Source organism: Trypanosoma theileri (assembly GCF_002087225.1).
Source record: "Trypanosoma theileri isolate Edinburgh chromosome Unknown TM35_Tth_2_V1, whole genome shotgun sequence".
NCBI lineage: Eukaryota > Euglenozoa > Kinetoplastea > Trypanosomatida > Trypanosomatidae > Trypanosoma > Trypanosoma theileri.
In genome coordinates, this window is record NW_021639844.1 from 78,143 (window position 1) to 93,111 (window position 14,969).

Consider the following 14,969-nt stretch of genomic DNA (forward strand, 5'->3'; position numbering starts at 1 on the left):
TTTCGGTTTTTTTTTTTTTTTTTTACCTATCACAACCTCTCCTTTTTTGTTTTTCGTACCTTGTTTTCCTCCATCAATGATTCTTTCAGTAACCTCTTTTTTTTTTTTTCTGCTTCTCTCCTGCTCTTCAGACACACAAGTTCACAGTGTGCTGTAAAGAGCAGCAAACAAAAAGAAAAAAGATAAAAGGAGTTAAGGATGATAAAACCGAGAGATACTCTGTGTGTGGAAAAAAGAAAGAGAAAATAAAGCACACACGCCGATATATATATAAATATAAATATATATACATATAATACGTGTGTAATACTGCAAATGAAAGAAAATAAATATAAAGAAAGAAAGTGGTTCATTCAGCAAAACTACCAACGACCCTTCAAAAAAAAAAAAAAAGAAACAACCCTCTCTGTTAACGTTTTTTCCTTAGTGATGGGAGTCGGTCTCTTTTCCTTTGCTTAAGACTGGAGTTTCTTGTGGGTGGACCTGAGTTTGTACGTGGGAATGAGACGGAGCCTTCGTAACTTGCGGCTTGTCCTGCTGATGCGGGTAGAGCTGCTGTTGTGGCACTGAGGGAAGTAGCGACACTTCGGCCTCGACTTTGACGTGTTCCTGTTGGTGGTTGCGGAATAAGAGTGGCGCGTCCTGATGGAATCTCCGGAAGCATTGCGCGCCGTGTGGCGACCAGCGGCTCCACTGGAACCCCGAGTGGCGGTTCTCCTTCAATGTGGTGGAGGATGGCGTTGTCGCCTGCGGTCCTGGTGACGACGCGGAGCATTGGATTGCCGTAGCTGATGCCGTCCGGGCCCTCCACGACGACCTGCGCGGTGTAGGCGGTGGCGGGCTCGAGGTCGGTGAGGGCGTGGCTGGTCCCCCGCACGGCGGCGACGAGGATCGGGGCGTGATCGCCGGCGGCCAAATAGACGCGATAGCCGATGGCCGCCGCCGCCCGGTGGGAGCGCGTCGTTTCGGACCGCGAGGGGGTCCAGACGAGCGTGAAGCCGCTGGCGGAGAGCGTCGAGACGAGAAGCTGCGAGACGGGCTCCGGCGGGGTGCCGCTCGTCAGCCGCACGGGGTCGCAGTACTCACTGAAGACCGTCTCGTCCCCGCCGGCGCGGGTCGCCTTCACGCGGAATCGCAGTTTCCCGCCAGGAGCCGTGCTGCGCACACGGCAGGAGGTGTCGTCCACCGTATCCACCACCCGCCAATCCATCGTGGTTTTGGATTTACCCCCAGTGGGTACGTAATTCACCTGTTCAACAACGTAGCGGTAGAGGTAACGGTTATCAGGTGCCTCCCATTGAAGTAGGCAAAACTGCGCATTTATGCGGCGTAAAGTAACAGATTGAGGAGGAAGTGGTGCAGTCTCTAGCATTACTTCACTCCATGCACCCCACATTTCATTTTCATCCATTGCTCGAACTTGAATAGTATAGCATGTACAACTATCAAGTCCATCCAATTCACATACAGTGAAGGGAACTTCTGCATCTTGATCCACTTCAATTTCACGCTCCATCACAAAAGGTTCACGACGTGAGATTGTTTGAGAAAATGAACTTCGACAAACATTTTCCGTATCACCCTCATTACGTGTAGAAACTTCTCCTTCTATTATTGCTACTGAATTATTAGTACCCATATTATTAGGATCATCCGTGGTGTTGGTCGTCTCATTACCAGTAGTATCAACATTAACAGAAGCATCTTCACCACCACCACCACCAGCTGCTGCTGCTGCTGCTGCTGCAGAAGAAGAAGGTGGTACAGAATTATGATCCAGAGAGGTATCTGCTACAAAAACATCTCCAACACTTTCAGCAGTAGCACCATCAACGAGAGCATCTGGAGAAGCATCTGTATAAGCCGCACAAGGATCTGCACTACCAGAATTACCAGTGGTATGAGCAGCATCACTTTCACGTTCTTTATCCAAATTAACAACTACTTCTTCTGTTTTCCTAAGAATCAATTGATAACGCAGTACAGAACTAACCTTCTTCACATGTTCAGCATTACTTGCTTCTTTTTCAGCTTCCACTTCTTCTACTTGTGGGGGTGTTGGTGGTGGAGTAGCAGGAGTACGAGCAAATGAAAGTTCCAGTTTATTAGCACCAATACTATTAACGGTAATACTAATAGGTTGTATGGTTTTAAAATCAATAGAGGGTGTCCAGAGCCCCCAACGATTTTCATCATAACATGGTTGTAATGCCATTAAATAATTCGTTTTTGGTGTAAGTCCATCCAATAAATAAGTAACTCGTCCAAAATCATCTAAAGTAGTATCACACTCATTTTGGTGAACTAAACGTTCAATACTTTCTGTTCCTGCCTTTAGAAGTAATTGATACATTATAGGTTCTGCTTTAGTTCCACTTCCACGTCCATCATCAGCGTGATCACCTTTTTCACGTTCCCATTCTAAATGTGCGTAAATTTCACCCACTGCTTTTACTTGTAATTGTAATAGTCGTTGTGTACGGAAAACAGCTTCCTTACACCATAAACCCCATCTTGACTCTGTATTACAAGCACGTACAATAACAACATACGGAGTATCCGCTTCAAGACCACCAAGAGCATATTTTGTAACATCTTTAGGAAACTGTTTATCCACAACGGCGAGAGCAGGTGTATGTTGGCTATTAAAAACACAAAGATGGTAAGCAATAACTTCTGGATTACCAAGTTGTATAGGGCAAGCAGTAGAACCAACAGCAGAATCTGCAGAATCAGGAAGAGCAAGAGGAGGAGGAGTAGAAGAACTAGGAGAAGAAGCTCCAGCTGTCGCAGCAGCACTAGCATTAGCCTCAGAAGTAGTAGTAGCACTAGTAGCACTAGTAGTAGTAGGAATTGCAGCTACAGGGTTTCCTGTATTAGGAGAAGATACAATACCTTCACCTACAATATCCATGTATTCTTCCGCTGTTTGTGCTTCTCTATACCATTCTACGGTAATAAATTGTTCAGCAACGGGTCCAAGAACGATATGCATTGGTTTAAGAGTAACAAATAAAACACGATCACTCCATAGACCCCATCCATTTCTTCTCGCATCTGATGCTCGTACACATACAGAGTAAACGGTACTTGGTTCAAGTTGTTTTACACGGTATGTATTACGTGTTGCCTTAAACTTTTTGCTTACATGAAAACTGTACTGTAAACCAACTACTTCAAGATGAAATTTATCTATTCCATCATCATTTCCACATAAAGCTTCTGTTCCATCTGGAAGTATTAAACTTCGACGTGGACGCTGCCAGGAAAATGATGCATCATCTTCTCCAATAGTATGAATTTCAATAACAAGTTTTGGTAATGTCAAGACATAAATTGTACGACTCCATCTACCCCAAACATTATCAACACAACAACGAACATCTACACGATAGACAGTATCTGGTCGCATATTCTGCGCTGTAAACATTACCTCATCTTCCTTTAATGTTTGATCAATATGAACAGATGTAGAACTTGTATCAACGGCTGTACCATCTGGTGTCATCTCATCAATACGTAAATGATATCCCTCTACGGGTTTCACTGGGAAAGGATTACGCACTGGTAAAGGCGGTACACGTGGATCTCGCTCCCATCGCAGTACAAAATAATCCTCTGCTGCCTCTTCCATTGTGCAGACCATATCCCGCAGAGTAACATCATAAATACCATCACTCCAAGCCCCGCAGGATGCACTGTTGCGTTGTAATAACTCTGCCAATTGTTCATCATCACATGGAGGAGGCGTCTCTGTCGTTAAGGGTCGACCTGCAGTCAGAAAAGACTCCAGAGGTTTATACCACCGTCGTACACTCACACGATAGCGATGATGAGAGAGTAATTCCTTCACCGTACAGGAATTCACTTGAGCCGGTACACACAGAGTACGTTGTAGTCGTGGTGGTAATTCCTCTGCATCTTCTTCACCAAAAGGAACATCTGTAAAATCATGTACAGCCACTTGATAACTAATAGTTTCTTCTACACGACCAAAATTTACAGAACTTACATCATAGGTATTTGGTAATCGTTGCCATGCGGCTGTTAAGTAATCTTCTCCAAGACCACGTAATTCTACTGCAAGTAAATTCATTGTACCACTAATAACACTTACACTACTAGGACCCCATTCTCCATTACCATAACATGCACGAACTGAGAGTGAGTAACGTACATCTGGAAGTAATGATGGAATAGTAAAAAGAGTAGTATCTCCAGGTACTTCAATAGTATATCCTTCTCCTTCACCAATACGTAAAACACTTACAGAATAAGATACAACACGTGTTTTCGCACTATTATACATAGAAGATCGAACTTCAGGACGGTCTAGTAATGGATATCGCATTCTACTAATACTTCGTACTCTACGTTGATGCATAGATAATTCTGTTACAGATAATGATGCTCCTGCTGCGGCTGCGGCTGGTGGTGGTAATAATGGTGGTGCAATTAATGGAAAAGCATTAGACATTGTCGATAATGTTCTTGATCTTGGTGCTGTTGCGGATTGTGTTGTTGTTGATGGTGACATTAACGCTATAGGTTGATCCTCACTATTGACCACCGTGTAATTATTGATACTGTGGGCATTATGATCTTCCATATGACTTAAATCTTCATACGTTATTTCTTCTTCATTTCTGTGTGAATATTGTGGAGTCATGAAAGGAGATGCTGGTAATTGTAACTCATCCGGTTCCTCACGTTTCCAGAGAAGACGAATAAAATCTTCACCTACGGTTGCTACTTCAACAGAAATAAGTTTCATTGTGTATATACAACGATCTTCTGACCACATTCCCCATTCACCCATATTATTAGATCCACGTACAGAGACAATGTATAGAGTATTGGGAACGAGAGATGTTAAGTTAAATGTTAAAACATCACCAGGAAAACTCTTCTCAAGAAGATATCCACGAGATGGATCTCCAGCAAGAGAAACACGTACAAGATAACCACTACATTTTCGACTTCCCACACATATACTTGGATCATATTCTCCATTCTTTTCTTCACTTGTGGGTCGTTGCTCTTCACGACCCCATTCTAATACAATAGAATGTTCTGTTATTTGTGAAGGTTGTACTGCAATTTGATTAAGTGTTACAAAACGTAGTGTATCTGACCATAAACTTGGTAAATCTTCATCATTTATAGAATGTACTCTAGCGCTATATAATGTATCCAAAGAGAGACCAGATAAATGATATACTCTACTTCCTTCTCCCTCTAATCGTTCCAATACGTGAAAACCACCAGCACCATTTACTTCCAGTACATAAGCTGTAGTTTTATATCTACCTGTAAATACTTGATCCATAGAAAGTGCAGGATGTTGACGAGGAGGCATACGTTGCCAAGTGAGATCCACATATTGTTCATCAATAAATTCAGTCATAAGACTAATCTTGGACATGGTAAGTAAATATATTTGACTACTCCATACACCAAGTTGTCCTCCAGTAGTTTCAGATAATATTTGAACACTATAGAATTTATCTGGTCGAAGATGTTCAAGTTTAAAAGTAGATGTGTTTTTCCAAAAACGTTGCATTAAGTAATATCGTCCATCTCGTTCTCCTTCAAATTCCACAGGATGTTCTTGCGGTGGAAGAGGACCATGCGACTGTCGTTGTGCTGTAAAAATACCTTCCATCTCATCTACAACCGTCTTTGGGGCTTTATTAATACTGATATCTCCCGATTCAATAGGAAGTGATGATCCATCTTCTCCTACTCCAACTCCCTTTTCCCAATCATCATCTGGTAACTCTTGAACCAATAAATAATAAGAAACCTCTTCTACTCCATACTGTAATACATGTAAATCATCATCGTAATCCACACGTTTTTCTTTTCTACACCATGAAATATGTGCCCAATCTTCACCCAATTCTTCCACAGATGCGGTCATTCCAGGAAGGGTTACACAAGTCTTGGGTGTACTCCAGAGTCCCCAATCTCCTTCAGCATCCCACTCACGAACCGCAAAAGTATATTTTGTATCTGTAAGTAAATTATCAATACGAAAAACACTACAGGAATGCATTGTACGAAATTCTTCAATAATTTCTCCACTTTCATCATCTTCATATGTAATACGTACTTGAAAAATACATCCTTCAATAGAAGTAGCATCACTTGTTAATGTAGTACCTTCATCAAGAGGACCTAATGGTTTATTAGGTGCACGATGCCATTCAATATCCACAAAGGCTTCAGAAATGTATGTAATTAATACTTGAATAAGATTTTGGGTCATAAATTTCAATGGATCCGTCCATGGTCCCCAACCTATTCCATAATCAATACATAATAAGGCACTATACATCGTATTGGAAGTTAATCCCATTACAGTAAAAGCACAAGGAATAGTATCCGTATCAGTACCACTATTATTATTATTATTATTATTATTATTATTATTATTATTATTATTATTATTATTATCAGCAGCTCCATCATTGTTAGAGATAGGATTCTCATTTCCATCTTCCATATCACTCTTACGATCTTCTTCATTCTTATTTTCAATATAATGATCTATAAATGATCCATTTTCATGAATAATACGTAATTGATAACCCTTGATAGGTGTTTTCTCATGTACAACCACACCACCATGACCACTTGCTAATCGTTCTTGAAGTTCTGAAACTTCACGTTTCAAATCACGCCAGTTTTTAAGTCTTTCCACAAGTACATTATAATCATCTTCAGAAAGTTCCTTCTTTTTATCTTCCAAATCTTTAGCGGACATCGAATTAAACTCACTATTAAGTTCTTGTAAACGTTTTTGATGATTCTCAATAGTATGTGTAACAGATTCAGGGAGTCGATGCCAATAAAGGTTAATATAGTGTTCACCAAAACGTTTTTGATGAAGTTCAACTGAATTTATAGTTCTGAAAATCTCCCGTTGACTCCATGGACACCAATCATTCATAGAATTACGAGCTCGTAATTCTACAGAAAACGTTTTAGATGGTTCTAAACCTTTCAAAAGAATCTCTGTAACAGAAGGAGAAAGTTGAATATCTGTTAATGGTGTCTGTTCCTTTAAACATATCTCATCATTATTTCCTCCGCTTCCTCCTTCTCCTCCTGTTATTCCCGGTGTTGTCTCTGTTGTTGTTGTTGTTGTTGTTGTTGTAGGGGCAGCAACTCCATTACTAACATCTATATCACCTACATTCACACCTTCTTGATGATGTCGACGTTGTTGTTGTTGTTGTTGTTGTTTGTTAGTATTGGTATTGTTATTCATATTGGATGTCTTTCCGGATTCTTGTTTACGTTTTCGTGTCCCTGATTTTTGTTGTTGTGATTGACTCTGAAGAAGCATACGATTAATTCCATCAATTACCGGTACACAACCATCTCCATAAAATTTAAAGTGATATCCTGAAACTTCCGCATCGGCGAGAATAATATTTTCAACCTTCAAGTGATGAACAGCATCCATGCGTACAGCCGCATTATGTTCACGTCTTACACTTAAATAATCCGATAAGTTTTCACGTTCTTGTGAAGCCTCCATCTCTTGAACTCGTCGTTTTAACTCAAAAAGATCTTGTCTTTCACGTTCATCACATTGTCGTTCTACCTCTACACGAAGATCATGTAAAAGTGATTCATAATCCAATACATTCTGTGGGGCACGGAACCAACGGATCATTGCCAAGTTTTCTGTATAATGAGATACCTCAACACACATAGGAGAGAGTGTTAATACAGACTCACGACGAGATAACATAGACCAGTGTAATTTTTCACTCTGTGATCGTATACATACAGAATAGATTTGATTATGCAAGAGACCAGTAATACGTACAGATAACTGTTCTTTGGAGAGTGTCAGACAACGCCGCATATCACATGTTATCCCTTCAAGATATAATTCATACCGATCCACAGAGTAGTCACCAAGTAAGACAGCATCCAAATCATCACGAACCTCTTCCGTAGTATCATTCTCATTTTCAACAACATCACCAACATTAGAAGTAAAAGTATTCGTACTCGTTGTCATCATGGTATCATTAATATTTGAAATAAGGTTCGTATTAGTAACATTTTCACTACCATTCATATTCATCGCATTCGTATGAGGTGTGGCTACTACACCTCCTTGTTCTCCTCCTCCTCCTGCTGCTGCTGCTGCTGCTGCTGAGGCCATAGAATAATGACTGAGATTAGTAGAGCGACTGCGGCCTACAGCCCACATTGGCAGTGGTCGACTCCAACTTAAAAGAACGGTATCTTCAAAGACGGCATGTACTTTCACTTCTAATCGACTCTGGGAAACAAACTTCATCACTGAACTCCATGGACCCCAATAGCCTTCCGTCTGTGCTCGAATACGTACCGCATAAATAGTATTACTGACGAGATTTCCTAAATGATAAGAGGTAGCACTTGGTTCTAATGACACAATTGTATCTAATGCCAATGGTCCACGGTATTGTTCTCTCGCTTTATGATCTAATCGAACTGCACGTAATTCATAACCCGTGACTTTCCCAACACCAGTGATCACACTAATATCAGGAGCCTCACCGGCCTCCCGTTGTAAACGGTGCCAACCCACCAAACAATAATCTTCACCAATCTCAATAGGTGTTACCCCCATGGGTCGTACCATCTCTACAACTTGTACATCTGAAAAACTACCCCATGTATCTGGTACAAAACTTCCATTGGCATTAATTAATTGTTCACGTACAACCACACGATAACGTACACCTGGAGTAAGATTACTTAATCGAAGTGATGGTTGTGAAGTTTCATATACACGTGCACCATTTACAAGTGGTTCATCCCGTTCATCAAATGGTTCTTCCGTTGAAAGTGGTTCAATATGTACTTGATAATTATGAATATGAGTCTCTGGTGGAAAACAAATAAATCCTTCAGATGTTTTCATTGTAACAGGTGGTCTACTCCAAATGACATGAATAAAAGTTTCTGTAATATTATCAGCAGTAAGTTTAAGTAATGGATATGTAATTAACTTCCTTGGTTTACTCCAATGTCCCCACATACCTCTTTTATCTTGTGCTTGTACAGAAACTGTATACACCGCATAAGGTAAAAGGGAATCAATGATATGTTGTAATTCATCTGCATTGGCGTAAAACTCTGCAGAGTCATTTACACCGGGTTGTCCACCAAAAACACGTTGTCCTTCTACACGTAAATGCCATTGTAAAACAGCTCCATCACCACGAAGTAGGGATTCATCTTCTTCATATAAATAATCATAATTATCTTCATCTTCACTACTTTCTTCTGCCCCATTGATCACATCCACAGAACCTGAACGTCCAGTGGGACGCATTTCATGTCCTCTGGGATCATCCAAATGACCATTCCTTCCATTTTCTTCCATCTCTTTACGATCTTCTCCATTTTCTTCATCAAAGTCTTCATCATAGTCGTAATCATCATCATCATAATCTTCATCATTATCCATACTTTGTCCACTACTATCGATTTCATCACCTTCTGCAGCCACTTTAGCCGCATCTCGAGCAAAACGTTGACGTCTTCTCTGGGAGAGAACACTTCGACGTCCCCATTCAACTTCTGCAAAGGTTTCACCAACGCGTAATAAACGAAGATCCACCGCTTCAAGAGTAACAAAACGTTTAGCATCACTCCAAAGACCCCATTCATTATATGTATCCTTTGCAGATACTTCAACCGAGTAGACACTAGAAAGTTTAAGTGGTGACAATGTACATGAGGTATCATGAAAACTTATAGAACGTGATACCACTTCCACTCCTTTCGCATCTAATACTCGTACTCTGTATCCACTCACAGCACCATCCACTTCACGTACAGTAGATCCACTATCGGTGGCAGTTTCTCCCATCCATTTTCCACGTTTCCAGGAAACGGCAACATAATCTTCTCCAATATCAGTAACATCTAATTCCAGTTTGGGTAATGTACGTACTCTTGCCTCATCATTCCAAAATCCCCAAACACCTTCATATCCTTTAGCACAAAGCCATACACGATACTCTGCGGATGGTTGTAAATCTTTAAGACGGAAATTGCTAATATATGGACTAAGATCATAAACGTATGGTACCTTATCACCAACACGTTGTACCTTAAGACGAAATTGTTGAACGACATCTTCAGATTCTACAATAGTATTTGCATCTCGTTCATCTAATAAAGCTGGTAAATGACGTCGCCATTCCACAACAACAAAATGTTCTCCAACATTACCAAAGGTAACACGAAGACGTGGTTTTGTACGGAAAGATTGAGAAGCCCATAAACCCCATTCTTGATTTTCTGTAGATTGTGCTCGTACTTGAAAACTGTAAACTGTATCTGGTTGAAGACCACGGAAAAAGAGTGTATTACTTTCCATTTCTTTTGTAAAAATAAAATTTCCATCACCAATAATACTTATTTCATAGGCTCTAGGAACAACATCCAAGTTAAGAGCGGTATCAAAGTTTACAGGATCTTCTATATCTGATTTACGTGTCCAAGCCACCCAAACAGCATCTTCAGATATATGTTGTACAGCAATATCCATACCAGGACTTGTACGTACTTTTCCTTCTTCACTCCAAACTCCCCATTCATAATTATCATTGTATGTTTGTACAGAAACAGCATAAGTAGATGCTGGACAAAGAGGTTCTAATCGCATAGTTGTAAGAGAATTATTTAATTCATACATTTTCTGAAAAGTTCCACCAATTTCACGTACTTTCAAACGAGATGCACTTATACTTCCAAGTCCACATTTTATTTCAGAAGGATCTTCTATTTGTGGTGGTATTTTTTGAGGACTACGTTTCCATTCTAACGTCACAAACTTTTCTCCAATATCTGTAAACTCCACCTGAGTGGCTGGAACCGTAGCAAATAATAATGAAGGTAATGACCACATACTCCATTCACCATTTTCAAGTTTAGATCGTACAGAAGCTGCATAAACTGTATTTGAACGTAAATTTGGAATTGTATGTTCCGTATCATCTGTGGTACAAAGAATTTCTGTTTGATAAATCAAACGATGATCAACAGCATTTGGAGGAAGAGATGAATTTTGATTTTTTGGTCTTGTATATCCCGTAGTGGTATGAGGTGTTGGGGTAAGAATAGGAGAAGTCACACATAACATAAGATTGGAACGGAATTGTCCAAAGGCAATAAGACGATCATCACTTGCACGATTTCCATCATCTTCTGGAAGTCGTTTTTGTTGATAAGGTCGTTTAATAACAATACAACAAAATTCTTCAGAAATAAGTTTTGTTTGAATTTCCAAACTTTTCATCGTTAAACACCAAAGTGGGGTACTCCATAATCCCCATTCCTCATCATTGTAATTTGCCTTAATCTCTACACAGTAATAAGTATCTGGTGATAAATTACCAATGCGATAGGGAGAATCCCCATCACCAAGAAAAACTTCTGAATGAATACCTGTAGTATTATATACACGTAAATGATAAGAAGTAACCACACCACGACCTGTTGGATAATTTTTGGGATTAATAACTTTTCGACGTTCCCAGGCAATAATAGCATAATCTTCTGCTACTTCTACTGCCTTTGTAAGGATCGTATCTCGTGTAAGAATATGCACAGGTGTACTCCAACGACCCCAATTTCCACTTTTTCCACAAACACGAATTTGTATAGTATAAGCAGTAGCAGGAGATAAACCATAAATTTTAAGTTCTCGCATATCTGCAGGAAGTGTATGATCTTTAGAGTAAGGTGTATCCACACCATGAATACGTAATTGTTGACCTGTTACAGTAAGATCTCCAACAAATACATCTTTATCAATCATTGGATGAGCATCCCGACTCCATACAAGATTCACATAATTTTCACCAATCGTAAGATTATTAACAGGTATTCGGAATTGAGGATTAGATCGAAAACGTATAGGACGACTCCATAAACCCCATTTACCAGTTGCAGTAGATGCACGTACAACGGCAATATATTCACGATCTGGTAAAAGTTCATTCACACGAAGAGATGTATGTTCACTTGCCACCGTTTCATAACGAGCAACTTCAGCATTACCTCCCATATGATATCCACTTAAAGAACTTGGAGTAGATTCACCATCTTCACGGCTAAAAACAAAAACAGCATATTTAGATACAAACATATCTGCTGTAGTTAAGGCAGAATCTACTGTACTATTAATACTTCCATTACCATTTTTCAAAGTTCCTAATTCATCTATATTTTGTCTTTGCCACATCAGTCGTGCAAAGTCTTCTCCAACTTCATGAATAGATGTTACTATGGAAGCTAATGTACGTAAAGTAACTTTACTCCATAAACCCCATTGATCAAGTTCATTACAAGCTCGAACAGAAACAATATAAGTAGTAGCAGGTCGAAGATTTGTAATAGTAAAATTAGTTTGTAAAACCCGTTGATGAATAATCTCATCCTCACCTGTATCTAAACAACCCACCACTACTTCATATTTAAGATCAGGCCATGGTTGTTGACTCTTTTGTTGTTCTTGTGTAGATGCAGGTGTATTCTCAGAGAGTCCTCTACGCCAAAGTAATTGGGCAAAGTCTTCACCAATATCCCAAACATGTAAAACCAAATGTTGAAGAGTTTGTGTTTGTACAGGTGTTGTAAATTCTCCCCATCCTTCAAATCCCGTCACTCGATTATATTGCCAAGCACGACATTTCACTTCATATACGGTATCGGCTTGTAAATAGTCTACACGAAATCCAGGATCATCTTGTCCACGAACAATCTCATCATCTAGTACCGCAATTCGTTCTCCATTTTTACCAATTTCCATCACCACAACATTAAACCGAACACTTCCTCTTTCACCATCAGGGGCTTCAAATGCGAGAGTAAAAAAATCTTCACCACGTTCTAAGAAAGTTAAAGAAACTTTAGATTGGGTACGGAAAAAACGTGGTTCTGTCCAAAGACCCCATTCACCTTGTAAGAAAATACGTACAGACATACTGTATTCTGTTCCAGCTGTAAGTCCTTGTAAATGAATTACTTTATCTTCCTCAGATGGACCAATTTCTACTATATCGTGTTGTTTATATGCAGAAGAAGTACTTTTAAGAGAAAATTCAACTTTAGACTCATTTGTTTCATCTCTCTCTCGCATCCACGTAAAGGAGAGAAAAGTTTCACCTGAAGCCACCACAGAAAGTTCTGGTAAACAAGCAGTTCTTACTTTGAAAGGATCTGAACGATTTCCCCAACGTCCTTCAACAGTTAAACTACGTACATAGAAACTATATAGTGTACCTGGGGCTAATCCATCAATGCGGTAGGAATGTTGATGTTCGGGTAATTCAATGGGATTTATTGTAACATCTTCAGCTTCAATGGAAACTTCATAGCGGTGTACAGCCGTGTCTGGAACAATATACCCAACCGCATCTACAGGACTTGGTCCTAATTCCCATCCCACTGTAATAGCATCTTCACCACGGGTAAGTAATGAGATCACATTAGCTGGTCGAGTGTAAAAACGTCCAATCTCTTTCCATTGATTCATTGTATTGATAAGAGTTTTGTAGCGAACCATCACAATATACGCCGTTCCTGGACGAAGAGCGTGTACCGTGTATGTTCGTACTCCTGTTGCGAAACTATCATGGAATTCTTGTACCATATCAGTCTCACGAAAAAGTCTTAATTCAAATTGTGAAATATCTGCAATAGCTTGTGTAGATTCTGGATCTTTTTCAGCGACAATATTAAGAGTTTCTCGTGGTGGGCGATCCCACTGTAAACGTACATAATACTCTCCAATCTCTTTAATTTGGGTTCGAACACTCTGTAGAGATGATGTACGTATGGTCTCAGACCACGGTCCCCATGAAGAGACATTCTCTGAATAGACACGCACACGTACAAGATAATACTTACCAGGATGCAGTTTCACCACTTTACGGTTTTTACTCACTGGCATTTCCTCTTCAAAGAATTCGGTGGTTTCTCCGCTAATGTCTTCCTCATCAATGTGCAAGTTCCATTTGGTAACGGCAGTGACATTATCTGCAAAATAGCGGCGGTCAAATTCAAAACTAAACTCACCAAAGATTTCACCCATACGATTTACAACCGCATGGGAAATAATTTCACCACTTTCGGCCATAATTCAGAAAAAAAAAAAAAACGTCTTTTTTTTTGTTTTGTTCTTTTTTTCTTTCTTCACCTTTTTTTTTTTTTTCTTTGTCTTTTGTTTTTCTTATTCCTGGTCTGGTTTCCTTTCTCTCTCTATCTCTCTCTCCTATATATATATATATATATATATAGTTAGTTAAGTTAGAGAGATATTCTACACTAGCTGTTGTCTGTTTTCAACTACCTGTTTTTCTCTGATAATGTGAGGGAGTGCTTTGCTGCAACTTCCTTTTCTTCTCTTTTTTATTTTTTGTTTTTGTTGGTCCCCCTCACACAAGAGCCAGCACGACGTCAGCTGCTCTCCAGTAAAAGGGCAAAGAAAAAGAAAGAAAGAAAAGAAAAAAAAAAGAAAAGAATTATTTACTTCAATAAAAGAATTAAAACCAAAAATAGGAAGATATATATATATATAGGGAATAAGAACAAACCTCATTAGTTTGGATTACGTACACACACAACAGATAGTTTAGAAGAATTTAAAATAAAAAAAAAGAAAACAATCTGTCCGAATTACTGCATATGAGACATACCAAAACAACAGCAAAAAAAAAAAAAAAAAAAACAGAAATGGATTGAAATCTTGAATGAAAGCAAAGAACGAGACGCTGAAATAAGAAGAAGAAGAAAAAAAAACATCATACTGCAGTAAGTGTCTTCTCTACTTTGAATACATAGACATTAAGAAAACAGCTTGAAGTGTAAGTCGCAAATAACAAATATGAAGCTCACATAATTGATCAAAAAAAAAAAAAAAAAGCAAAAGTCTTTAGATG

General features: G+C 39.3%; 1 protein-coding gene across 1 annotated transcript; it reads right to left on the reverse strand.

The window, feature by feature from the left end:
• Positions 1–409: 409 nt before the first annotated feature.
• On the reverse strand, positions 410–14,167 carry TM35_000021350 (uncharacterized protein; the record flags this gene model as incomplete). Its single annotated transcript, XM_029021453.1, has 1 exon — positions 410–14,167. The coding sequence occupies one exon, from the start codon at positions 14,165–14,167 to the stop codon at positions 410–412; it is 13,758 nt and encodes a 4,585-aa protein (XP_028886875.1).
• Positions 14,168–14,969: the final 802 nt, after the last annotated feature.